The sequence below is a fragment of the Neofelis nebulosa genome, chromosome 16 (assembly GCF_028018385.1).
Source record: "Neofelis nebulosa isolate mNeoNeb1 chromosome 16, mNeoNeb1.pri, whole genome shotgun sequence".
Classification (NCBI taxonomy): Eukaryota; Metazoa; Chordata; class Mammalia; order Carnivora; family Felidae; genus Neofelis; species Neofelis nebulosa.
In genome coordinates this window covers 5,879,673-5,907,374 of record NC_080797.1, presented here as the reverse complement: position 1 = coordinate 5,907,374, position 27,702 = coordinate 5,879,673, and the positions used below count along the sequence as shown (strand labels likewise).

The window sequence follows — 27,702 nt, the reverse complement described above, 5'->3', positions numbered from 1 at the left end:
CTATGACTTGTGGGCTTTCCTACTTATATGTTGTACTCTGATAAAAGTGTATTTTTAAAAATGGAAGAAATTCCGTTAGGTCCCTTGGGCCCCACCCCCACACACATCTCGACCTCTCTTCTTCTTTGGTCTCCTTGGTATGAGCCGTATGAGATGCAGAGGGCAGGGAGAAGTACCCACCAGGCACCCCGACTTCCTGGACTGTCCCTTACAGTGAGATATGCTACTCACTCACATGAGCACGTCAAGCACAAATTCTGCCCCACCTTAGTTACGTGTGGCATTGAGATGGGAGCAGTTGATGATTTCTGCCATTTGGAACTTTCTCAGATGGTGTCCTGGTCAGGACAGAATGAGGGAAGTGTAGAGAGGGTCTGAATTCCTGAGTTGCAGGTCACACTGGAAGGAGGTGATGCCTGGATCCTACCAGGCATCCAGCCACCCCCTAGGTGCTTCCATCAGGCCATTAGACAAGTAGGCAGGGGACGCTGTGGTCAAGCTGGGAGCCTGAAACTCCTCCCTGGAGGAGGAGGGCGGGGGCTGGGTGGTTGCAGGGAGGCAGGTGCTCCAGTGGGGGATGCATTTTCCCACCGTGGTGGCAGGTGGCTGATAGCTGGCAGGCTGCTGACAGGCAGGCAAACAGGGCCCTGGGGGTTGCCGCTCAGCCTGCCTGAGCCAGCCAACGAAACAGGCCAGGGGGAGGAGACATTGCCCCCAGGCCAATACCCCCCTCCTTGGCGCTTCCTTGACATTACACTGGCCGCCACTGAAACAAGGCTGGAATATGGAGGTGAGCATTTTGTAATTGAACGTTCTAGTTTTGGATGTCGGTGACACTGCCTTCCAGTGATGGGATCATGCTCAAGGCATTTGATTTGTCTGTGGCTCAGTGTGTCCCTTCCAAATTGGAAATAATCGCGTTTTGCCTCGCACGATGGTTGCAAGGATTCAATTATTCGCTAATAGATGTAAAAGGCCCAGGACCGTGCTCCATAATTGCTACAGGCCAATGTCAGACTTTTTATGAGGGCCCACTCTGGCCTCAAATGATCTTTCCAATTCTCTCCATGACCACCTCCTTCCCCTCACTTTCCATCCCCCACGGCCCGACACCTGTTACGCATTCCACTGATGTTGTCTATGCTTTTCTGCCTTTGTGACCATTCGTGCCGTCACCTGGCTGGTAACTTCCCTGAGCCTCCGTTAAATTGGGATGACAATGTGGGTCCCGAAGGGTTGTCATGAGTGTGCGTTTCAGAGCGTACGGGTGACAAGGCGTCTGTCCAGGCAGGAGCTGGATGCTTCTGGTCAACCAGATCTAATGCCCTTCTCCCTTCAGCTCTGCCCTAGGAGCAATGAGCATTTGACCCAATTAACTCCTTTCTTGCCTTTGAAAAGTACAGATGGGGACATTCTCACCTCGTGCTGCTGCGGTGAGATTTAAGAGAGGTACTTTGTGATAAAAGAGGTCTTTCTCAATTAATACTCAGTAGAGGAGAGAGAATAGTGGGCATGTACAAATTTTGCCATCGTCCTGGCCTCAGAGCCACAGACCTGAAGGCTTTACGGGCTTGGAGTGGGGTCTTTCTTGCTGCCTGAACTACCTTATGCTTGTTCCCCTCTCCAGAAGTGTGGATGAAGAGGACAGAATGGTGTGCAGGAAAGAGGTCCTAGCCAGGAACCCAAAGACCCGGCCTCTTGTTCTAGTCCCTTCCCCGGCTGGCTGTGTGCTCCTAGGAAAATCTACAGAATCTCTGGGGGTCTCTGCTTCCTCATTTTTTAGCAGAGTTAGTGTTTAGGAGGTATGTGGCCCACAGTGCTGTCCTGAGTGTGTACTTAAGTACGCTTAAGTGTGTACTGAGTGTACGCTTAAGTGTGTACTCAGTGACTGGTCCTTACGCGGGGAGGCTCAGTGTCTCTCTAGGTGAAGCCACTCCAGACACAGTTCTTAGACCTCTGAACTAATGGTCAGAAGATTTCTGCTTTTTACAACCAAAGGTCCTGGCTGGACCACGCAGGCCCTATGTTCTCAGGATCTGGACAGGTAGCGTCCTGGGTAACTAATTCCAAGTACATGTGCTGACCACAGAGGGTCACGTCTCACTCCCCCATCGCATTGACAGCCCCCTACAGGTGTGGCCTCTGCTTGGTATAAAAGGCATCCTTCCTGCCAACTTGGGGAGGACCGTGTCCAAAAAGTGGTCTCCACAGGTTCTTGCCCAAGATGGGAAAGTTGCAGACTCCATCCTGTGAGGAAGAGGGGACCGGGCTTTGTTGCGTTGCCCTCTGGAGGTTTTGACAGTGAAGGGTCAAGCAACTGAAGGCAATGGGCAGAGACAGGCCATCGCTATGCAGAGGACAAAGAGCTAGAAGAATCCGCAATGGCTGTGGCCTGGAGAGGAAGCTGGAGTTTGACAACAGAGGCCTCCTGGAGGCTGGCGGGTACTATCTTAGGAATACTATGATGTGGCTTTTTTCAGGAAGCGGATCTATCCCGCCTGATTTCGGGGGACATTCTTTTTGTTCCCAAGAACAATGCTATACCACCAGGGCCTGCAAAGTAGTTACCTCTTTCTTTCTTTTCTTTCCTTCCTTGGCATGCTGGAATCAGTATGTAGCATTTTCTTCAAGATGCTGAGCCTTCTCCAACCCAAAGGAGCCAACTCAGAAATGTGTCCTGGGAAACCATGTCTTTGGCAAACAGCACTCTACCTGGTTGACGTCCCTCCTCATGGAGCCCGTGGCCCCATCTACCTGATTGTGTTCATGATTCTGTACGAACGGCGCCTTTGCGTAACAGTTTGGTGCTGTTATTTTACCAAGAACGGAAGGGCCCAGATTATCAGCGAGCCTTTCAAGCGTGTCTCCGTACAGATGGACTCACCTGGAAAATGTTGGCGAGGTCTCGGAGATTGAAAACGTAGTGGAATTTGATCGCTGTGGGTAGGAATGTGGTGGCGATCTTCCGGTGGAAGGTGAGGGCCAGATTGATGAGCTGGGGGCTGGATTTCTGCAGAGACTCTGGGAAGTTTCCAAGCTTAAGGTGCTGAGTCAGGATGGTGCCATAGATGGAGGCCAGGGCGTCTGCCCCAGGGAAGGAGAGGACAAGCACGCTAAAGTGGCGCTGTACAAGAGAACAGGCAGGGGCCAGGGGTCAGAGTCAAGATCGCCTCTTGGCGCTCTGGGTGGAGCAACGAGGAATTCTTATGAGGCCTTTGGATTCTATATTCCGATCACACTTCTCACACTGAACCCGAACTTAGAACAGAACTTGAACTCAGAGCGTCTGAGCCCAAACCAGGATTTGACACTGGATATCCCCACGACCTTGGGAGAGTCATTTCATCTCTCTGATGTTTTCCCGCTCCCAAGAATGAGCTAAATCAGAAGAACTCTATGGCCCCTTCCAGCTCTAAAAGTTTCATGGCTCTGGGTCTAGGAGTTTCTTTGTCTCCCCGGAAACGCAAATCGGCATCCCGTATGATTCGCCACTTTGAGAGGCTGGACGGGGGAAGGACCAGTTACTACTTGGCATTGGGGGATGTGGGCCCTGGTGAGCTAGTATTTATTTAGGACTCAGGTACCACAGCTCCCTCCCATACCTGAAGCCGTGGGTTGATGGTGAAGCTGCCTGCCGTGGGGTTCATACAGGAGACATATTGCACATTCCTGATCTCCTTCAGGGACAGCTTGTTCCGGTCATACCTGGAACAGTCAGAAACCACAGGGAGAGCTGGGTGATGGCCCAGGCAGGTGAGTGCCTTGTTAGGGTGAGGTGGGATGTATCCTATCATTTATATGCTTGGGTGGTGGGAAAAAAAAAAAAAAAGCCTAGATCCATTGGTAGAGATCGGAAAAGGATAAGAGGCTGGGCCCAAATCCTGAGGGATCCAACATCTATGGAAAGATCACAGAAAAAAAGCAGCCATAAAGGTCTAAGAGGTGGGGGGGCATTAGAGGGGTACGGCAGCCCAGAAGCCAAAGGAAGTTGGTTCCTTCCAAGAGGAGAGAGCAGTCAAAGAGAACCTGAAAGACAGTTGACCCAACGGGTCTGTCAGGTCTCACATAAAGATACAGTTAGTAGTTGAGCAGGAAAAATTCAGTGAAGTGGAGGAAACAAAAACCAGGGAGTGGAGGGAGCGGTGGCGGGGAGAGTGGGGAAGTAGAAACAGAGATATTTGGCTGTGTGGGAAGAGAGAACGGGTCATCAGTTAGGAAATCATGTTTTTGAATGCAACGGAAGAAATCTAGGTGAGTCTCAATTTCGATGAGAAGGAGCCGATCAGGAGGTAAGAGGCAGTTGCCGAAGGAGGTGGGGGGAGAGAAGAACCAGAGGCTGGTGACGGCTCGGCCTCAGGGAAGGTGGGTCAGGAGGAGGGAGGAAAGGAGGCTCTCATACAGCTATGGAGGCAGGAAAGAAACATGGTACCCGTGGTCACCAGCGAAGGCGGGGCGGGAAGTCCGAGGACAGACAGAAGGTCTGAAGCAGCCATCGCTGCGAGCGGAAACGCAAACATGCTGAGGCAGCAGGGCGGGATTTCCAGAGAGCTCCTACTGCCCACTTTGGGCTTGTGGCCACGAATCTAAAGTAAAACTCGTGTGCCAGATCGATCTGTTCCTGTACAGCCGAGCCGCCCAGATGCTGGTGTGCACGCTGTGGGGGGATGTACACGGCAGGCATCCCGCAAAAGGTGTTAGCGATGGCTGAAAGGCGACTCAGGTCACCATCACAACCACGCTTCTCTCTGAATTCCCCGAATTCTCAGCAGCTAATTCGACGTGGGGTAGGAAGGCGAGCCAATTGTCTCCAATCACAGACTTTTTTTTTTTTTCTGGCAAGTTCAGACCTTTTGCCGTCAACAATTACGCTGTGGCCGGAGACAATAACAAAGTCTGCGAATTTCCCCGAAAGGGACAAAGGCTGTTCAGACCCGCGGACATATGTGCACCACACAGGGTGTTAGCGGTTATCGCTCAAGTACCTGCTCAGGGACTTTGGACCACAGCAGGGGACAGGAGAGGTTCATTCTGCCTTGGGGGTTTGGAGAAGGCAACTTTTGAGATGAATGTTGAAGAAAAAGGTAGGTTTTTTTCCCCCCCTTAGATAACAGCTCAGTATGTCCCCTGACCAAATTTTCCATGTCGGTACTGGTTCCTGGGTCTGAAAGTGCACCCCAGGAGACACAGTCCTGTGGGGACTGTGGTTTGCTATGGGGATTCTCATCCAGCACCAGCACTAAAGTGCAGTTTGGGGCTCCAGGGAACGGCCTTCAGCCCTGCCTTAGGCCTCCCCCCTCAGCCCCCCCAGCCCACGGGCCCCAGGCCCTTTGCACACGTGTGCTTACCAGTGGCCATAGTCCAGATGCTGCCTGATGATGGTGTGGGGCTGCACGGTCCCGTAGGCATCCACCTCAGGCAAGTTCATGTCATCAATGAAATAGATCAGCTTCTTGTTGCCTGGGGGGCCATAGTTTCTGCCGGCCTTCTTTTCTAGAGGCTTCTCCAGGACAGCTGAGGGGAGAGCCAGTGGGTGAGGGAAGGAGGTTCGAATCTCAGAGGCCAGTGCGGAGACAGAACCAGTGCCAAGGACAAGCCGTGGTGCAGCGTGCCCCTGCCTAAGTCCTGGCGTTCTACGGGACCAGAGGTGAAGCGGGAGCCCACCTGGCACTAAGGGTGACTGCGTAGACCAGGCACCGAACACCTCACTACGCGTGGACCCTCTCGGGTTTCTACAAAAGCGCACCATCTCGTTTTTTTTTTTTTAATTTTTTTTTTTTCAACGTTTTTTATTTATTTTTGGGACAGAGAGAGACAGAGCATGAACGGGGGAGGGGCAGACAGAGAGGGAGACACAGAATCGGAAACAGGCTCCAGGCTCCGAGCCATCAGCCCAGAGCCTGACGCGGGGCTCGAACTCACGGACCGCGAGATCGTGACCTGGCTGAAGTCGGACGCTTAACCGACTGCGCCACCCAGGCGCCCCAACGCACCATCTCGTTTAATTCTTGCAACGTCGGCACCGGATTCGTCTTAGCATCCCATTTCACAGAGGAGGAAACCGAGGCTCGGAAGAGCAAAGAAACTCTTCTAAGGGGAGGTCAGGGTACAAGTCTGGGACGGTTAACTTTCAGAGCCCAGGCTCCTCCGGTCGTACCTGGGGTCCCCAGGTTCCTTTGCTTAGAGAGTCGAAACAGAAGATACCTTCCCGGTCTCAAGGCGTGGCACTCTACCCTCGAGGAAATCTCCAGATAATCGGATTGTGGAGAGACCTGCCCGCTCTGGCTGAGACAGCACAGGAGCGTGGAGGCCGGGGCTCCCTTATCAGCGTGGGTGGAGGCCCCACCTACCTGAGTTTCTGCCGGCCTTCTTTTCTAGAGGCTTCTAGAAGCCTGGGGTACAAAACGGGAGCTACTGGGGGCGCCTGAGTGGCTTGGTCAGTTAAGCAGCTGGCTTCGGCTCACGGGTCATGGGTTCGAGCCCCGCGCCGGGCTCCGTGCTGACCTACTTGGGATCCTCTCTCTCCCTCTCTCTCTGCCCCTCCCCTGCTCTCTCTCAAAAATAAATAAATAAAAACATTAAAAACAAAGAACAGGAGCTGTTGGATACTTTGTGAGCATATTCTCAGAGTATTCATCTCCCAGGTGGGGGTGGGGGTGGGGGTGGGGTCTTCCCCGAGTGGGAACAGGAACAGAGAATTGCCCGGAAGCTTCCAGCAATGCCAAGGGCTCCTCCACTGCTTTCAGGTCACCAGGACCCTATCAGAGCATCTCCGTGCTTTTCTGGAGACTTCAGTACAGAATGACTCTCTTCTAGGAAGTGTTTCTTCAAACGGCACCATAGTCCAGCGTGACGGGACTTGCTTAGAACAAACTTAAGTAATAGAGTGGAGATACGTGCATTTTTTCCCCCAATAAAGCAATTAAATATGTATCGCAAGAACAGACATGTCTGATTATAGCTGGAAGCTCGAAGAAACATGAGTCTTCCCTTGAAAAACAAGTTTGTAAACAAGGAGAAAGTGTCAACAGACATTTGGAGGTGACCGAGAGGAAGACAAGTCCCTTCGAGAAGCCTGAAGATTCTTAATTGTCTGGTCCTGAGTTAAATTAAGGGTTTCAAATACGAATTAGATTTCAATTTAATTAGCATCCAATTAACATACACCATCAACCAATTAATCACCCAACACCTTTCTCCCCCTAAAGATATAACAACCACATACGAGATCTGTCAAAAGGAAATATAATTAATGGGCTGCCAAGGACATGTTTTTGAGAACAGGCCTTCTCGTAACTTCTCTTCTTAGGAAGACTTGTTTTCCCCTCCCCGCAAAGGAGGGATATTCAAATCAACCCCTGGAATGGACCAGACCCCTCTAATTTGGGTCCGTCCAGCTCTACGTGCTTCTGAAGGATTATTGAGGAGAAAACCACATCAGTTTGCAAGAAGCGGGCTGGGAACGCCTTGGACCATCCCAGCAGGATGCCGCTGAGTCCCCCAGGGAGGGAGGACTCCCTCAGGAAAGACAGCCGTGCTTTTTGCTCCCTACGCGGCCAGACGCTGTTGCAACTCCCCTCCCGGACGCAGGGCGGGAAGTGACAGTTTCCAGGCAGAACCAGAGAAGCAGGTGGACTTAAGTTGATGGTGAAGGCATCCCATGCGCGAGACACACAAGGACATGTGATCGTCCCCTCACATTTCAGGGTCCTGCATCATCGCAGACAAGTCCTGCCGGTCAAGCCCATACCTGGACCCCCCGAGTTCATCAGCTCACCGAACGTCTCCCCTCAGACGGGCTGGTGTCCCGCCTGTGGCCGCGTGTGGCACCTGCTGCTCTCCGCTCTTCACACAGTTCCTTCTGCGATATCGCAACACCATCGTGCGGTCTAAGAGCAAGTGTGGTTCCGTCCACAAACCTTGCATCTCGGTTCTTCTCTCTCGAGGCTGCCCTGTTCACTCTCTCTGCTGCAGCCATCCTGTTCCGACACGTTCGCTGCCACAGGGCCTTTGCGCTGGCTGTTGTCCTCCCTGCCGTTAATCCTATCTCCCAAATTCCAACAGAGCTTGCTCCCTCGCTTCCATCAGACATTAACCTGCTCCAATGCCATCTCTCGGTGAGCCCTTGCCTGCCCTCTAGCCAAAATTCACCCCTCACCCCAGTTCTCTGTGCCGGCTTCGTTATTCTCTGTGACACGCATCACCACTTAAAATGCCATACATTCAACTTATGTATCGTGTGGGTGTCACCTTAACCCCCTCCGCACTATAAACTCCATGAGGACAGGAAATCTTTCTCTGCTTTTTTATCTTGCACACAGTAGGGTGTCCGAAAGACATTCATAAAATTAAGGAAGGAGCGAATGATAAGCCCCAGGAATAGCAAAGAAATATACGTTTTATCAATGTCGTAATTAAGAACACAGAGGCTGAGGCTGTTTGCATGCCTCGCCGAGTGAGGATCCAGGTCTGTAGATACTGAGACTGATGCACCTTGCATATCACCCCGACAGAGAGCCCTCGCAGGCAAGCCCTGACACCCCAGCCCCCGTTTATGTGTGCCCCTGGCCACCCCTGTCCCACAGATTCTTACGGTCTCTGAGCTCGGAGTAGGATGTCTGTTCTTGTGCAAAGCATCGCTAAAGGCTCTATATGGAGCCCATTACACGCCTGTCATCACTGACCCCTCAGAGCAGCCCTATCACGTGTTAAAAAGCTTTTAACAAATGAGCGGGTTCGAGGGTTTGAGCCCCACCTCAGGCTCCATGCTGATAGTGCAGAACCTACTTGGGATTCTCTCTCTCTCTCTCTCTCTCTCTCCCTCTCTGCCTCTCCCCCACTTGCTCTAGAGAAGCAAGAGGCTTAGACAGAATAAAGGACTCTGTCCCAGGTCCCACAGCCACTGAGTGGCCCTAACCTGGGTTACCTCGGGTCGCAAATCGCTTAAACGTTGTCACGAGGTGACTTCTGCACTGGAGAAATCCCCCGTTTCATGAACCCACCGCCTGGCCACACTTTTTGACGGAGATGATGAGTAATTAATCACGTCCCATTTTGTACCGCTTTTCCTTTGCTTCGAGCTATTTTCTTTCTACACCATCTAGTTTTTCATGTGTTAAAGCACTTCCATTATACTGTACGGACTTTGCATTTATTCCTTCCAAATATAATCATACTCTGCGTGATTGTAAAAGTAATACATATTCATCCCATAAAGATTAAAAAACAGAGAAAATCATAATGATGAAAACGAAAATTACCTGTAATTCGATCACCTCGCGGGAGCCACTGTTGTCAATATCTTGGTGAATTTCATTCCAGTCTATTTGGTCTGTTTGGTTTTTCCTTTACAAAGTCAGTTTTGCGTATTCTGCTTGTGTGTGTGTATATATGTACAAACAGATACACTTTGTCCATCCACATAAACATTATATGATAATATTAGCCTCCTAAAACATGATTTTAATTGCTGCACCGTGTCCCATAATTTGGAGGTACCAAAATTTGTGGAGCGGTTTCTCTGTCGTCTCAAATCTATGCTGTATTCCATTTTTTTCCTATACTCTGAAGCCACCCCCGCTTATCCTGAGCCGTGTGTCTGGCCCACGAGGTGACAGATCTTTTCATGATTTAATTTCCTGTCATCTCCTTTTTGTAAGACAGGCGGACGAGCTATCTGTAACGATGGAAGCGTGAGGCTCCCCGGGTTGAGGGTTCGATCAGATCTTTCCGGGTCCTGTCTAACCTCAACCTGTTAACGAATGGGTTACAGAGATTCACATCGCACAGAGATTCAGACGCCTGAGTGCCTATCTAATGAGTGTAATTAAGGGCTCAAATATTTGTTAAACGAATCATTTAAATTGCAGGTGGATGGTAAGAGAATTCAGAATCGTGAAGTGCATCATCTTCAGCCTCCTCTCTTTACGCTGCCGATATAAGTCCCTCGATGCCTGATCCGTTTCTTTGCTTTTCCTTTTCACTTTCTAGATTGTCTTGTCTATGGGTCATTGCAAATTCTTTTAGTCTTAAAAATTACTTATATTTTCTTTTAATTTTTAAATATTTTTGAGAGAGAGAGAGAGAGAGAGAGCGACTGCACGAGGGGCAGAGAGAGAGGGAGACACAGAATCTGAAGCAGGCTCCAGGCTCCGAGCTGTCAGCACAGAGCCCGACATGGGGCTTGAACCCATGAACTGTGAGATCAGAAGTCAGACGCTTAACCAACTGAGCCACCCAGGCACCCCAAATTACTCATATTTTCTAAAAAAAAAAAAAACAAAACAAGAGAGGCTTCAAGTATTTGCAGACATAAAACAGACCAATTAAAGGAGACTAACCAAGGATTCCAAAGCCATATAGGAAAAGAAACGTGACTGGACCCATGATCCAGGTGACAGGGTTACTGTAACCAAATAAAAATGTATCTCACGCCTACCTGAAATCTCAGAACTAAACCTGTGTTTAGTTACAGCAACCACGACATCCTGGATTACTGGTACACATCCACTTCTAATTTTCTACGAAAAAAAAATTTCCAGGCGCTAAATTCTAGTGGGCATGTATCCCGGATACTTACTAAAGGAATATCAGGCTGCAGGATGAGCAAGGTCGTCAATGGGCGTTTTACAGGAGGTGTAACAGTAACTTAAAGTTATCTTTCATCCTCCTGAGCCTCAGCGAAGCCCAAGGGTGGATCATTAAATTGTAACTCAGTAAAGGAAAGGAAAGCATTGCAGTGGGTCTGTGGGTTTAGAAGGATAGGAGGAGGGCGGGTCCCTGACTCCCTCAACACGAGGGTTCAGTGTTCTTGATCTGTGCTCTGGGCAGCTGCTGGAGAGAAGTCAGTTGGAATCTGAGTCTTTCAATGACTACCTGAAGGGCCGATTTGATTTACTCTCAGAGGGAAAGCTATCCATGTGCTCTAGATATCAGATGAACGGAAGCAAAGTTGGCATTCAGGCGTGAAAAGCAAGAAGCCTGACCTAGAATCTCATCAAAGCCGATCAAATGAGACCGTTTGGCTCTTAACTCCTTGTGGGACTTTCAGGGAAGTCCCTTAACACCTCTAAGCCTCATTTTTCTCATCTTGCAAAAACAGAGACTGTCAGATCTGTGACGGACACCGTTTCCAAAATCCTCCTCTCTGAGTCACTTTCCAGCGAGGGTGGCCCTGTGACACAGTTCTGAACGGGAAGACACATGTATAGGTCACCGGGGTTCCTGGAGAGCTCTCATTCCCTGACATGGGCCCTAACTCTCTCCTTTATCTTTTCCTTTGTTCCATTGGGAACGCAGATGTGATGGCAGGAGCAGCAGCCATTCTGCCAACCTGAGGAAGCAGCTAAGAGAATAGATATTATAGCATCAATATCATTGAGCCACAGATTTCGCATTAGTAGCTGCCTACCTCAAGACTTCTTGCTGCGTGAAAAACAAATTCTGTCCATGTCACTGCCATCAGATTTTCTGCTGCGTGGCAAAGGCATTGCTGACATGGTGTCTCACTGGATGGGGAGGGTTAAATGCGCTAAAGGGGCGGGACCCTGAGCCCAATGTTTGCACAGTACAAACAGCACATAAAGCACGTGTTGCCTCCACGGGTGAGCCATGGGAATGCCTTGAAACATAACCCCATTTGTACTTGAGAGTACTGGGCCTGCACTGAGAACCATGGTTGGTGGAGACCCCAGAGCTGGAAGAGATGAGACACAAGAGGCACAGGGTTTATCAAGCAGCTGCGTCCTCTATAAAAGAACATCTGATTTTGAGAAACAGGGCGTTTGACGGGCTAGCCAGATCCGTCAACTGTAAAATATCCCCCCGCAGACCTCCATGAATTGACCTGCAGGGTGGGGTCACTTCCCATTTGAACGTCAGAACCTTTCTTACCAAAATATTGTTTTTGTTTTAAAAACTTTTTAATGTTTTTATTTATTTTTGAGAGAGAGAGAGAGAGAGAGAGAGAGCGAGCATGAGTGGGGGAGGGGCAGAGAGGGAGACACAGGATTCGAAACAGGCTCCAGGCTCCGAGCTGTCAGCACAGAGCCCGACACGGGGCTCGAACTCACGGACTGCGAGATCATGACCTGAGCTGAAGTCGGACGCCCAACCGACTGAGCCACCCAGGTGCCCCAACATTATTTTTGTTTTAGTATAGTTGAAGTTAAACCCCCTTTCCAAGCAAAAGGGGTTTACCTGGGTTCCTTATGTTTTGGCAGTGAGGGGTTTTAGAAATGATCGCATAATAGTTATAGACTCTTAAATTCAGGAAGGGTTTTAATATTATTATAGTAACAGCTTCCACTTACTAAGCATTTACTTTATGGTAGGACTCATTGTGAGTTTTTTACATATTTTATCTTGCTATTCAAAAATGAAAAGAATGAACTATTGAAACACTCAACAACAGGGACAAAACTCAAAATCATGCCGAGTGAATAAAGCCAGACCAAAAAAAACAAAACAAAACAAAACAAAAAAAACAACCAAAAAAGAAACAAAAAAAAGAAAGGGAAAAAAAAGCATGTATTGTGTGATTCCATCACAGGCAATTCTAGAAAATGCGAACTAACCGACTGCAACAGAAACCGGTCAGTGGTTGCCTAGGCATGGGCAGGGTGGAAAGAGAGGGAGGGAGGAATTGCCCAAGAACACCAGAAACTTCCAGAGGTGATGGATATGCTCATTATTTCAACCATAGTGATGGTGTCAGGGGTGTGTAAGTATTTCAAAACTTCTCACATTGTATACTTTAGTATTATTTTTAAATGTCTGTTTTTGAGGGAGAGAGAGAGAGTGTGTGAGCACGAGAGGGACAGAGAGAGGGAGACAGAATCCCAAGCAGGCTCTGTGCTGTCAGCGCAGAGCCCGATGCAGGGCTTCAACCCACGGACCGTGAGCTCATGACCTGGGACCCCAACCCTTTATCGGATATGTCCTTTGCAAATACCTTCTCCAATTCAGTAGGCTGCCTTTGAATTTTGTTGATTGTTTCCTTTGCTGTGCAGAAGCTTTTCACTTTGATGAAGTCCCAATAGGCTATTTTTACTTTTGTTTCCCTTGCCTCAGGAGACGCATCTAGAAAGAATTTGCTATGGCCGACGTCAAAGAGGTTACTGTCTGTGTTCTCCCCCAGGATTTTGATGGTTTCGGGTCTCACACTTGGGTCTTTAATCCATTTTGCGAAACATCACGGGTCACCAGGGAAACACAAACCAAAACCACAGTATTGCCTCACACCTGTCAGAAGGGCTAACATCAACAACACAAGAAACAACAGTTGCTTATGGGATGCGGACACAGGGAACCCTCTTGCACTGTTGGTGTGAATGCAAAATGGTGCAGCCACCCTGGAAAACGGTATGGAGGTGCCTCAGAAAGTTAAAGGCAGAAATATCCTACGATCTAGCAACCGCACTACTAGGTATTTATCTGAAGAATATAAAAAGTATTAATTCAAAGGGATACATGCAGCCCAATGTTTATAGCAACATTATCTACAGTAGCTACACTGTGGAAACAGCCCAAGTGTCCATCGACCAACGAATGGATACAGAGGCGGTATATATACACAATGGAATATCACTCAGCCATAAAAAAAGAGTGAAATGTTGCCACTTGCAACAACATGGATGGATCCAGGTAGCCTGATGCTAAACGAAGGAAGCCGGAGAAAGACAAACACCATCTGGTTTCACGCACAGGTGGAATTTAAGAAACAAAGCAAGGGAGCCAAGGGGGAAAGGAGACACAAACCAAGAAACAGACTCGTAACCACAGAGAACAAACCGAGGGTCACCAGGCGGGAGGAGGTGGGGGATGGGGGGAAAGAGGAGATGGGGATTAAGGAGTGCACTTGTATGGAGCACCGGGTGTTGTATGGAAGAGTGGAATCACCCTATCGGACGCTTGGAACTATTATTATACTGCGTGTTGGCTGAAACTTAAAAACCTAAGAGAAGGTGTAGATTCAGAGTGATACACATCAACTTTAGTACTTGGTCGATGAGGGGCAGGAGGGAGGGTGGGGGTGGTGTGCTGGCTGTACTTACTGCTAAGATTTGTAGCAAAATGACAAAATTTTAACATCTGTGAAATCTGGGTGGTGGGTACATGGGCATCTGTTACATTATTTTCTGTACTTCCCTGCAGGCTTGAGATATTTCATAATTTCTAAAAAGTTTAAGTAATTCTCCATCGCTCCTTCTTAGCGTCTAGTTCTCCTTGCCAGGGGCACCTGCTGTTATCAGTTGTGTGTACTTCTTGAAATATTCTAAGTGTATATAAGCATAGGTATGTGAGTGTATATATGTGTATACTTTTATATCTTTTTAATTAAAAAATATTTTATATTAATTTTTAATTTTTTTAACATTTATTCATTATTGAGAGATAGAGAGAGACAGAGCATGAGCAAGGGAGGGGCGGAGAGAGGAGAAAACACAGAATCCGAAGCAGGTTCTAGGCTCCGAGCTGTGAGCACAGAGCCTGATGCGGGGCTCGAACTCACAAACCTTGAGACCATGACCTGAGCTGAAGTCGGACACCCAAACGACTGAGCCACCAGGCACCCCGGTTTATTTATTTTGAGGGAGACGAGGACAGTGTGAGTACAGGAGGGGCAGAGAGAGAGAGAAAATCCCAGGCAGGCTTTGCATTATGAGTGCAGAGCCCGATGTGGGGCTTGATGTGTGTTTATAACGGGTCTGAAGTGGCCCCACACACATCTTGCACACCTGTCTGGGTGTACTACCTGCCCCGGGAAGCAGACTGTACCACAGCACACTGGATCTGTTCGTAATTACGCAGGCTCTTAAGCACAAAAGGCGACGGAGGCACTCGGCTGCAGAAAGAGCGTTGGGCTCAGGATGTGCGTGGGAGAACCTGCCTCTTGTCCGAGACTGGGGTAGCTGCCCTTTGAGAATCTCCTTTCTGAAATGTTCTCTGCCCTCTGGGATACCAGGTTCCTGGCTCCCCTTTTCCTAAGCATCATCAGTATCCTTTCTCCTGCCATTTTGTTGCTTCTAAAACGTTTTAGGCTGAGAGGCCAAATAAACAAAGTTGTTTGGACTGTGACCAACAGAAAGAGGCATGAGGCTCCACGTAAGGGAATTCAGCATTTTCTTTTTTTTCCAGAGTCACGGGTATGAACTCTGTTGCGTGGACTTTGTGGCCTTTATGCTGCTACTCTTGGGCCCTGGGTTAGTCCCAAGTTCTTGGCTGCTTCTGGACAGAAGAAGCTTCACCCAACTCTAGTATGGAGGATGGAAGGGACGAAGAGGCCGCTAGGGAGCTAACGGGACACAGGAGTGTTGCGTCCAGCTGCAGTGATGGCCGGTGTTATCCTGGCCCCATCTGACAGCAGGCTGACTCTTCTGAATAATTCTCTGTGTTTCACCAGGACAGGAGGAGAAAATCCTCCAGGTTGGGGACCCAGGAGAAGATGGAGAGGTCCGGGCGAGAGGACCCAGGAGAAGAGCAAGCAGCTCGTCTCCCTTTCCTCGGTTATGAATTTTTACTATTTAAAGTGTTTGCTTACATGCAGAAACCTGACAATAGGATTCTAGAGAACAACTCCTCCAGAATACTCGAATGATACCACGAATGGTAATAGTAATAACAGCAAATATTTATTACAGTTTTTGTGGTATTTTCCTACCAGGGAGGCAATGTAACCTTGTTGTTAAGGGCAAGGCTCTGGGGGTGCCTGGGTGGCTAGGTTGGTTGAAGTTTTGACTTTGAGTCAGGTCATGATCTCACAGTTCATGAGTTAGAGCTCCGTGTCAGGGTCCTCAATCACAGCATGGAGCCTGCTTGGGATTGTTTCTCTCCCTCTCTCTCTGCCTCTCCCGGGCACCTTCTCTGTCTCAAAAATAAATAAACAACAACAACAAAAGAGCACAGACTCTGTCTGGGTTCAAACCCTGGCTCCATCATCACTCTCGGCATGGCCTCGGAGAGCTTATTTAACTCCTCTGCCTTGACTTTCTCATCTACAACACAGGGACGATACAAGGACTTACTTTATGGGGCTGTAAATGATGAAATGATTTAAAAACATGTCAACTTCCGGGGCACCTGGGTGGCTCAGTCGGTTAACTGTCTGGCTGTCGGTTTCGGCTCAGGTCACGATCTCACGGCTCGTGAGTTCGAGCCCCGCGTCAGGCTCCACGCAGACAGTGTGGAGCCTGCTTGGGATTCTCTCTCTTTGGCTCTCTCTCTGCCCCTCCCCTGCTTGCATGCGCGCTCTCTCTCTCAAAAATAAATCAACTTTAAAAAAAATTATGCAAAATAACTAAATAAAAACGGGTCAACTTCCAATCTCAGGTTGGCACCTGACACATACTTGATGAATGTTTGATAAATGCCACTTGTTGATATTAGCCTACTGATCATAGACTTAAGAATCAGAGAAAATGGGCAGAGCTCATCATCTGGTCGGTCACCGGACTCCAGGCTTGCAAATAAGGGCAGGTATATTCTCCCAGGAACAAACAGGGTCAACAAGTGAGCCAGACAGGCACGTGACGTCCGCTTACGACCACCGCCGGGCATTAACGTGGCAATGTCAGGTCACGATGCAAGGCCATGACACAGCATACCATGATGGTGGCCGAGGTCTCATGGAAGAGAGATGAAGCGAGTGAGAGCCCATTGTTAACACTGAGGGAATTCTGCAAGCTGGATTACTAAGCACAGCCGTTATTTAAACAATAAATTAGATAATGAGGCACCTGGGTGGCTCAGTCAGTTGAGCATCTGACTCTTGATTTTGGCTCAGATCATGATCCCAGGGTCATGGGATTGAGCCCTGTGTTGGGCTCCATGCTGAGCACAAAGCCTGCTTGAGATTCTTTCTCTCTCTCTCTCTCTCCCCCTCCCTCTGACCCTCTCCCCTGTTCGTGTGCACACACTCTCTAATAAAAAAAATAAAATATAAATTAGGGGTGCCTGGGTGGCTCAGTCGGTTGAGCGTCCGACTTCAGCTCAGGCCATGATCTCACAGTCCGGTCTGTGAGTTCGAGCCCTGCGTCGGGCTCTGTGATGACAGCTCGGAGCCTGGACCCTGCTTTGGATTATTCTGTGTCTCCCTCCCCTCTCTGTCCCTCCTCAACTCGCACTCTGTTTCTCTGTCTCTGTGTCTCAAAAATTAAAAAAAAAAAAACATTAAAAAATAAATAAGCTTACAACTAATTACATTATATTACAAAAAAAAAAAAAAAGGTAAGGATATTCAAAACTCATCATATCTGAATGATTTTTACCCACTCTGCCTGGGAAGTGGAAATACCATGGAGGGTGACCACCACAAAGGTGGGAGTATTTCCACCACAGAAACGGATAGGTTTGTCTGGGTGCTTGTGCAGTTTTCACAAGGTGCCGGAGGAAAAAGCGTTCATTGTGCCGATGAAACTTCAAAGCACATCATGCCCGTAGCCATTTACAGGGGCAAGAGCAACAAAGAAAACGCAAGTTATCTTTGGCTGTTCACAGACGCTCACGTCACCGACCCACTAGTGAATCTGTGCCACGAGCCTTCCTCATTTCGTGTTGTCTTACTTGTTCAGGTTCACGTGGGCACTAGGGTCGCGACGGACCCTGGGCAGCATTCATGAGCCCAGCAGGGGGTGGAGCCCCGAGGCTCGCTTGACAAAGAGGCAGAGGAGGGCCTGTCACCGAGGGGTGACAGGTGCAGGCGTGCGGGTGCCTAACTGCCCTGAGAGGCAGGGAGCAGACCCTAGTGCCCCCGACAGCACGCGGAGCTGGCTGGGTCCCGGGCCTCGGAAGACCCGGCGGGATGGTCAGGAGGAAGGAGGGAGGCGAGCTGTTCTCCCCGTGGGAGCTGTGGACACGGAACCCCGCCAAGACCACACTGGCTGACTCTGGGGATCCCGCTGGGAGGGGCCACGGAAGCACTGGGTGAGTGAAACGGGTCCAGGCTGGGCAAGAGGTGGTCAGAGTAAAGCCTGGTTTGCAAGTCTGCTGGCCTGGATGTCGGACAGGGAGAGTGCTGGGCTCGTCCTCGTGTACTGAGTGACGGCCTGCAACTGGCCAGTGTGCAAACAGCCGGGTGCGTGGCATTCCACGTGCGGGCGTGCACCGGGGTCTCACGTGGGAAGCACGGCCCAGTTACGGCATCAGGGGGAAGAGCTGGGTTCTCCCCAGCCTTGCCACCGCCCTCCTCCGGTCAGGAGCGTGGCTCGGGCGCTTCGTCAAAAGGAAGCTTCTTCCAGGGTTCATGTGATGAGTGTTTCTCTATACGAGGAGACCCTGTTGTAAGTGAGGGTCAAGGAGAAAGTGCCTCTGGCGAGGGGGACATTCCTGCAGCGAGCCTCTGACCCTGAAGCCACACCTGGAGGACCCGTGCCCACTCGGCAGCCCGGCGTGTCAGCTCCCGGTGAGAAGCATGTTCTACGTGCTCAGAAGCCCGGATGGGCTATGCCAGCCTTGCTGCTTAACGGGGACCTTGGGCAATCGTGCGCTTCTACCCGAGCCTCAGTTTCCCCATCTAGGAGATACGGGGAGGCGAGACGGGAAGGAAATGCTCTCTAGAGACACTTCCCGTGCCGGGAGTCTACAAGCCTACGGAAACGCTTCTGCGCGTGCCCACTTTCTTTGGCGTTAAGGTGCTGAACCTCTCTGTGTTCGACTCCCGGCCCGGGAGGAATGTAGGAGACAGGGAGGGCCATGGGGGAACCCCAACAGGTGCCTGATGCTTTGCCCCGGCTCCATGTCGGGGGCATGTGGCCACTCAGACGCCCCCGCACCACCCTCCACGCGCTCCGGCCCCCACCTTGCAGCATCGCCGACGTGGTATAGTAGTTGAACGGCACGTTTTGCACCAGGTACTCCTCGGCGTCGAGGCCGGCCAGCTTGGTTCCCACCAGGACCGACTTGCCGACCCCCGCGGTCCCCACCAGCATGACCGGCCGCCGCCGCTCCAGGAGCCGCTCCAGGAAGTAGCACACTCGGACGGTCTCGCCCGTGGGCACCAGGCAAGCCTGCGGGGAGGACACGATGGGCGGGCTCGTGGGAGAAACAGATGCGGGGCGGAACGTTCCGGAACATTTCAGAAGAGGAACTCCCCCTGGCGAGGGGGCGCTGGCTCACTACCTGGGGCAGGGGCGCCTTCCTTCGCATGCACGCTAACACCACTCCGGGAGTTCATTCTCGGGGTGGAGAGATCCCCTCCCTCCTCGGCCAGTTCCGTCTGCCTCCCTGTGGCCTCTCTAACGCGCTTTAGAAACTTCTGCCCCCAGGATGCCGCTGGAGTCTGCGAATCAAGTTAGCTAGTCTTTGCAGGGTTTCTGTGGCTTCCCTGCACCGAGAGTCTCCTCTCGAAAAGTACGTCGCTGGGCATGACTGGTTGCCAGCAAGGTTAAAACACTTGAGTGCCAATAACGGGCTGTGACTAGGACCGCTACGGGTCCTTGGCACAAGCAGACATCCTTGGTCACTCGGCCACACTCACCTGCAGAGGCATCTCGGGGTCGAATTCAAACTGGGGGATGAGCTTGGACCAGGGCTCGAATTTCTTGGTCTCCGGGTCTATGTAGTAGTCAAAGACGGTTCCCTGGGAGGGAAACTTGACTGTCTTGAAATGCGCGAGCCACCACTTGCTGAACTCTTCCCGGTGGTCTGCAAGCTGCCAGAACAAAGCGGGTCAGGAGGCGAGGCTCTCCGGAGCTTGCGAAGCCTGGACAGACTGCCCAGCCGTTGGGCAGAAGGTCGCGGCCACGAAAGGCTTTGCGGACCTGCCTGATGGAGTGGCTTCTCCAGGAAGGATGCTGCTTCCCTGGGGACCAGCCCTGATGAGGCGCATCAGTGCGGGGGCACGAGTGCCACCGCTTGACTGTGGGGCTGAGTCCCCCTGGCACTGTGCATCTGAGACTCTTCACGGGGTGTGAGGACACCGAAAAGAGTGTGGTCCCATGACCGCAAGATGAAAAGACAGATCGACCCCCTTCCTCCCAGACCTCAGAGACCCAGCAACTCCAGGGTGGCGGTTAGGGACGGAACGGATAAAAATGGAGGCTGTTGGCACCTGGGGGGTGCAGGGTGGTGGCGTGAGAAGAGCCTCACCTCCTTCTGTGCCTCAGTGTCAGCTGTGAAATGAGCACCCCAGAAAAGAGAACTTCCAAGGACTCTGAAGGTCTTCCTTCAAGAGCTAAAATTTATTTTTTTTTTAAGTTTATTTATTTTGAGAGAGACAGGGACAGTGCAAGTGGGGGAGGGGCAGAGAGAGAGAGAGAGAGAGAGACAGACAGACAGACAGACAGACAGAAACAGAATCCCAAGCAGGATCCGCTAGCCAGTGCAGAGCCTGATGCGGGGCTTGAACTCACGAAACCACGAGATCGTGACCTGAGTCGAAATCAAGAGTCAGACGCTTAACTGACTGAGCCACCCAGGTGCCCTAAGAGCTAAAATTTCTAAAACATAAGAGCAGCAGAGACAAAGCTAAACTGGTCTTTCTGACGGAAGGAATAGGTAGAGATACGTGATTCACATACACGCGTGTTAGATCACGAGCCCCTCAGGGCTGCGCGCCCGGTATACTCAAATTATCTTACTATAGGGGCGCCTGGGTGGCTCAGTCGGTTGAGCGTCTGACTTCGGCTCAGGTCACGATCTTGCGGTTGATGGGTTCAAGCCCCGCGTTGGGCTCCATGCTGACAGCTCAGAGCCTGGAGCCTGCTTCCAAGTCTGTGTCTCCCTCTCTCTCTGACCCTGCCCTGCTCATACTCTGTCTCTCTCTGTCTCAAAGATAAGTAAACATTAAATTTTTTTTTTTTAATTATCTTACTATGTCCAAGCCAAAACATGCCAGACACGGGCACATGGATGCACGCGCCCATGCACGCACCCCATAACATACCCACGACTACTGGCAATAAGCCCATTCTTTGAGCATACAGACCTAGGAAAAATCCCCAAAAAGGAAACCTAAAAAGAGACCCAGACTGGACATTTTAGGGAAATGTTCCCGGGGGGTGGGACAGATGAGGAAGCTGGGCGTGTGGGCAGTGAATCTGGGCTTGCGGCCAGTGGGGCAGCTCACTTTGTTGCCTACTGGGTAAGTAGGGTGAATTTTCTTGCTTTGGAATGAGAACGGAAACAAGTCCCGATACAGACAGACAGATCTGTGTGTTCTTATTCTGACGTGAATTCAGATGAAGGGGGTGTGGGATCTTCTCAGTCGTGTGCTCTGCGACCAGAAGCCTTGGAGGAAAAAACCCATTTTTGACTCATGGATACAATCCTTCAAGATTTTCAACGTCCCTTAAAAACCGGATTGTAGGGGCGCCTGGGTGGCGCAGTTGGTTAAGCGTCCGACTTCAGCCAGGTCACGATCTCGCGGTCCGTGAGTTCGAGCCCCGCGTCAGGCTCTGGGCTGACGGCTCGGAGCCTGGAGCCTGTTTCCGATTCTGTGTCTCCCTCTCTCTCTGCCCCTCCCCCGTTCATGCTCTGTCTCTCTCTGTCCCAAAAATAAATAAACGTTAAAAAAAAAAAAAAAAACGTTGAAAAAAAAAAACCGGATTGTAGATTTACGTGGAAAAACCAAGGCGAAGGTCACCTTTAGAAAAGAAAACAGGTTGCCGACTAATCTTTGACAAAGCAGTAAAGAATATCCAATGGAAAAAAGTCTCTTTAACAAATGGTGCTGGCAGAACCGGACAGCAACACGCAGAAGGTTGAAACTAGACCACTTTCTCACACCATTCACAAAAATAAACTGAAAATGGATAAAGGACCTGAATGTGAGACAGGAAACCATCAAAACCCTAGAGGAGAAAGCAGGAAAAGACCTCTATGACTTCAGCCGCAGCAATTTCTTACTTGACACATCCCCAAAGGCAAGGGAATTAAAAGCAAAAATGAACTGTTGGGACCTCATGAAGATAAAAAGCTTCTGCACTGCAAAGGAAACAATCAACAAAACTAAAAGGCAACCAACGGAATGGGAAAAGGTATTTGCAAATGACACATCGGACAAAGGGCTAGTATCCAAAATCTATAAAGAGCTCACCAAGCTTCACACCCGAAAAACAAATAATCCAGTGAAGAAATGGGCAGAAGACATGAATAGACACTTCTCTAAAGAAGACATCCGGATGGCCAAGAGGCATATGAAAAGATGTTCAACGTCACTCCTCATCAGGGAAATACAAATCAAAACCACACTCAGATATCACCTCACACCGGTCAGAGTGGCCAAAATGAACAAATCAGGAGACTATAGATGCTGGAGAGGATGTGGAGAGACGGGAACCCTCTTGCACTGTTGGTGGGAATGCAAATTGGTGCAGCCGCTCTGGAAAGCAGTGTGGAGGTTCCTCAGAAAATTAAAAATAGACCTACCCTATGACCCAGCAATAGCACTGCTAGGAATTTATCCAAGGGATACAGGAGTACTGATGCATAGGGGCACTTGTACCCCAATGTTTATAGCAGCACTCTCAACAATAGCCAAATTATGGAAAGAGCCTAAATGTCCATCAACTGACGAATGGATCAAGAAATTGTGGTTTATATACACAATGGAGTACTACGTGGCAATGAGAAAGAACGAAATATGGCCCTTTGTAGCAACGTGGATGGAACTGGAGAGTGTGATGCTAAGTGAAATAAGTCATACAGAGAAAGACAGATACCATATGTGTTCAGTCTTATGTGGATCCTGAGAAACTTAACAGGAACCCATGGGGGAGGGGAAGGAAAAAAAAGAGGTTAGAGTGGGAGAGAGCCAAAGCATAAGAGACTCTTAAAAACTGAGAACAAACTGAGGGCTGATGGGGGGTGGGAGGGAGGGGAGGGTGGGTGATGGGTATTGAGGAGGGCACCTTTTGGGATGAGCACTGGGTGTTGTATGGAAACCAATTTGACAATAAATTTCATATATTTAAAAATAAATAAATAAATAAAATAAAAAATCTGAAATAAAAAAAATAAAATAAAATTCACTCTAATAAGAAAAAAAAAAAAAAAAGAAAACAGGTTGGGTGCGTCTTCTCCTTCCGCCACGAAGGCCATTTGGAGCTCTGTGGTCAGTTAACGGCCACGCCGTGGGCTGGGCCACACCAACATCGCCTCATCCCTGTAACCCAGCACTTGGCCTCACCTCCACCATAATTGGACGCTAAACACAAGGTCACCTCTGCTGAGTCATCCAACAGCTCTTTCTCAGTTCAGCTCTCTGGGTGTCTCTGCAGCAGTGACCTTAAGGAAGAGGTGACCTTCAGAAATCCCCATCGCCTTTGGATCAGGGCAGTCCTGCGGTCCCCCCTCCCTTTCTGTCCTCTGAACTTGACGACACTAAGGAGCATCCGTATACCGTAGAAGACCTTGGGCTGTAACATCACCTCATCTGATCCTCCCAGGCTCCCAGGAAGCCTGGCGAGGGCAAATGACTCCTATTTTACATATGAAAAGACCACAACTCAGAAGGCTCCACTTCCAAAGCACGTGGCACAGCTGGGTGCCGAACCCAGGCTTCCGGTCTCCAGAGCACATGCTCTCCGAGAGGTCATTTGCTTCTGAGAGGCCACTACCCATGGTCCCCTGCAAAGTCCTTTAGGGAGAACCTCCTCCAGCACCAAGTTCTTTTGCTTTTGCAGCTGGCACTCAGGTATGGGCTGCATGCTGAATTCGTGCTTTGCTTTAATGATAGCTTTTCAAACATTAAGCACCACTGGTGTTCCTGACGTGAATTCTTTGGCCAACTTCCTATCTTGCTATTTACAGCGCTATTTTTGGTGTTTGGCTTGAATGCAGGTTGGGTAGGGGTCTTGGGCATTCCCTGCTGCTAAAAGCTTTCTCCCGTGTCCTTTCCCCATGTGCGAGCATGGCCACCTACAGTTTCAAGTGCTCCGGGACACCTGGGAGGACGCTTTCTCCTGGGCTTTTTAAAAAGAGTTGAGTGGATTTAAAATGTATTCGGACACAGAAAAATTGACTAAGAGTCTTCATCCTGACTGCCCCCACCCCGCCACTGCCTACTAAGCACTGAAACGGGGGAGAAGCCCGACAGTGGTTGCTGTCTGACATTTCAGCAGCTGAAAGGTCAGGGTGTGCATTTGATGGAAAGAAGTGACCTATGCCTTCTGGATCTCTGGACTTGGTGAGGTCTCGTCCATCCTGCCGGAGTCCTTGCCTCCAAGAAGCAGTCCACGGAGAAGCTCCGAGGACTGCAGGAGGCAGTGTGAGATTCTCAGATGCCCAATTCCCAGTTTCAGGCATTGTCCTGCCCCGGGGAATTCCCCCTTTCCCACCAGGATCTGGAGAGGGGAGGGCCAGGGAGAGGGAGAAAGGCACACGTCCCAGGAGCTTGGGAGAGCTGCTTTCTAAATGTGGACCACAAAAGAGCATGCTAGGGAGCGGAGGGAGGTAAGGTGGATGCTAGCAGCCAGGGTCTGTGAAAACGAAAGAGAAACTAGTTGTTAGTTCTAAATTAATTGTTGGGGCGCCTGGGTGGCTCAGTCGGTTAAGCGTCCGACTCCTGGTTTCGGCTCAGGTCATGATCTCACGGTTGGTGAGATCGAGCCCCACGTCGGGCCCTGTGCTGACAGCATCGAGCCTGCTTGGGATTCTGTTTCTCTCTCTCTCTCTCCCTCTCTTTCAGCCGCTCCCCACTTTGAAATAAATAAATAAACATTTAAAAAATAAATTCATTGCAAATTCTCCCAGTTCACCGCCATTTTGGATTCTAGAACATGGTTTTGCCCTGGGAGACTGACGCTTTTTACCTCTCTCCTCGGAAGAGCCCCACATCAACCCAGACTGGAAAGAGTAAATCATAACTCTCCACCCACCGTGGGTCTGTTTGACCCCTTGCTGTGAGGGGGGCACCAGACACTTGCTATGAAACTGAATATTCACGGTGCGAGAATATGAATAATAAGCACATAACGTGTGCCAGCACGATTTAACCCAAAGAGCTCTGCACATATCTGTGTTGGACGATCAGAACAGTATCCTTTCCTTGACTCCTCATGACCACCCTAGATGCTGTGCACCGCTGTCCTCACCCCTGCCTCTGTACACACGTGAGCAGCAAGGTAGAGAGAGGTGAAGCCATTTGTCCAAAGCCCCCCAGTATCAAGTGACAAAGTTACAATTCGAAAGCAGAGTCCGTGTCTGAAGCCCCTATAATGACCCTGCCTGATTGCTAGAGTCGGCTGTAAAGGACTGGCTTGCCCAACCTTGGAAGTGAGGTTTCTAGATAGAGAACTTTTCATTTGGAAGAAACTAAGCCGACAAAACGTCTGGGGATATAGGAAGGGTTAAAGAGTAGGACGCCACTGGGGTGCCTGGGTGGCTCAGTCGGTTAAGCAACTGACTTCAGCTCAGGTCATGGTGTCACAGTTTGTGGGTTCGAGCCCCGCGTCAGGCTCTGTGCTGACAGCTCGGAGCCTGGAGCCTGCTTGGGATTTTGTGTCTTCCTGTCTTTCTGCCCCTTCCCTGCTTGCACTCTGTCTCTCAAAAATAAAAAAAAAACACTTAATTTTTCTTTTTAAAAAGAACAGGATGCCAAGATACCCCAAGCCAACATCCCTTCCCCTAAACATGAGGCTACAGGGAGCCAGAACCATGAGATAAGTACTGATTTGGTTTCCTACCCCTAGATGTCAATTAACCTTTCGTCCAAGCTTCTGTGGACAGCGCTGGCTAACACTCTGGCCGGGGACGGAGGTGTACGTGCTTGTTCTGGAATGCTAAAGGGATTCCTCCCTCTCAAGCCTCTACAGCACAGCATCGTTCCGTCTATAAAACACATCCCCTTGCAAAGTAGCGTACTTATACCGCCAGTTGTTCCAAAACACCGTGGCTCTCCACGACATCGGATGCACCACCAACCCAAAAGGCAAGAGCTCAAAACCTAGCCCGATCTCATCGGTCTCGCTCCAAAGGGCCCTTCTGTGGGGACCGACGTCTCTAGCAGAGCGACGGATAGATAACAAAACAGCCTGATGCCTTAAGATTGATTCTGACATTCCGCGGTCCTGTTTTCCGCATCTTTGCTGGAATGCCGGTTTTGGCCACGGCGGACTTGCACTTGGGCGTCAAGCCCGGCATCTCCTCTTACCTGATCTTGGGCCATTGCTCCGCCGAAAGCCCAGATGGCGGCAAACACGAAATAGAGCTCGTAGGTTTCCTTGGGGCAGTCTGCAGGGATGTCCTCTGTGGTCAGGAGACACTCGAGAAGGTAGCACAGCATCTGAACCATGCTCTGCTCCGGGATTGGAATCGTCTTCTTGAACCTGCAGGGACAGACCCAGAGATGCTCTTTGACATACGGGATTCTCTCCTAGAGGCTTGCTGGACAGTCTTGGCACCCACTTGTTTTGGGGGCACTCGTGACCTGTCAGGATCCCTGGGATTACGAGGTGCTACCGAAGCCTTTGTTCTCACCGCCTACTTTTGGGTCAGCTCTCCCGACCAAGAAGGGGCCCGTGGTGCTCCGAGAAGGTCCTTTCTCATCACCCTTTCCTCCCTTACCCTCCCCCGCTGCTTTTCCCTTCTCTGAACAGTGACCGCCCCCCTCAGTCCTCAGGGAGTACAGGCCACTGCGATGGAACAAGGAACCATTCCGGTTTCCCCGAGTGTCAAAAGCCCTCCCAGAGTCAGCGCAGTGCCGAGGCTGGTCCTTCTCTGCCTTTGGCTCAAAGAAGTTCCCTCAAATCAAACACACACACTGAAGACATTTCCTCGGGAACCCGAGTCTTACGGGCGGGGAGGCAGAGTGGGCCCGGACAGCTGCTTATTATAGATACAATCATGACTTACTTGACGGAGCTCGTCTTCTGAAAATACGCCTCACTCTTCTGTGGCCTAGTTTTTGTACTTAAAAATTTGTTTTGTTTTTGTTTCACTGATTCAAGTTTATAGATTTATTATGTGAGTGTGTGTGTGTGTGTGTGTGTGTGAGAGAGAGAGAGAGAGAGAGAGAGAGAGAGAGAGAGAGAGAGAGAGAAAGAACAAGCAGGGCAGAAGCAGAGAGCTGGGGACAGTGGATTCGAAGCAGGCTCCGGGCTGACTATAGAGAGCCCGACACGGGGCTCGAACTCACAAACCCCGAAGCCAGACGCTCAACCGACTGAGCCACACAGGCGCCCCAAGAGTCTGATTTCAAACCTGCCACGCTTAGGGTAACGAGGCCATGCCAGTACCAGCCGTTAAGACCCTTCCTGCCCTTGCTCTCCTCTGTCCCCTTTCGATCTGAGGGGTCAGAAGCTACAGCTGGTGATGGGTGGGGGGCGGGGACCAGAGGAGTAAGGAGAGAAACTGTCGGGGACTCCCCCACCCTCGCCACTGCAGGTGGACGGCAGGAAGCGTGCCTGAGCGGGGTGGGGGTGGAGGTGGGGGCAGGAGAAGCCTTCCTCGTAAATGGAGTTTGGTTTTTAAAGTTTTCACGTGTTCGTGACCGGAAGCAACAACACGCCTTCTTGCAGAATGACCAGAAAAGTCACAAATGTGGCCCCAGATTCCCTCCGGGTGGGGGGAGGGGGCGGGAGCGAACCAGCCGCACAAAACGGCTCTGAAGGCTCGGCGGGACACAAAAGCTGCTGTACCATCATCCCTTGTGCGGCCCGCTTGTTCAACGTGAAGACTATCGTGCACACGCCCCACAGCCTGGTGGTATCGGGGCCAACGTTAATTAGCACCCAAGCCGTGGCCGCGTTTCTTCCTCGACGGCCACAG

The 27,702-nt window shown here is 50.4% G+C and overlaps 1 protein-coding gene across 1 annotated transcript in view; it reads right to left on the bottom strand.

The window, feature by feature from the left end:
* Positions 1-27,702, bottom strand: part of DNAH9 (dynein axonemal heavy chain 9) — a 337,407-nt gene that overhangs the window by 157,277 nt on the left and 152,428 nt on the right. Inside the window, exons 36-41 of the mRNA XM_058704720.1 lie at positions 26,087-26,261; positions 19,472-19,645; positions 18,794-19,001; positions 5,346-5,511; positions 3,603-3,705; positions 2,885-3,124 (exon numbers count right to left, since the gene is read on the bottom strand). Of these exons, the coding sequence (XP_058560703.1) occupies positions 2,885-3,124; positions 3,603-3,705; positions 5,346-5,511; positions 18,794-19,001; positions 19,472-19,645; positions 26,087-26,261 (1,066 nt within the window). The remainder of the gene's footprint in view (positions 1-2,884; positions 3,125-3,602; positions 3,706-5,345; positions 5,512-18,793; positions 19,002-19,471; positions 19,646-26,086; positions 26,262-27,702) is intronic.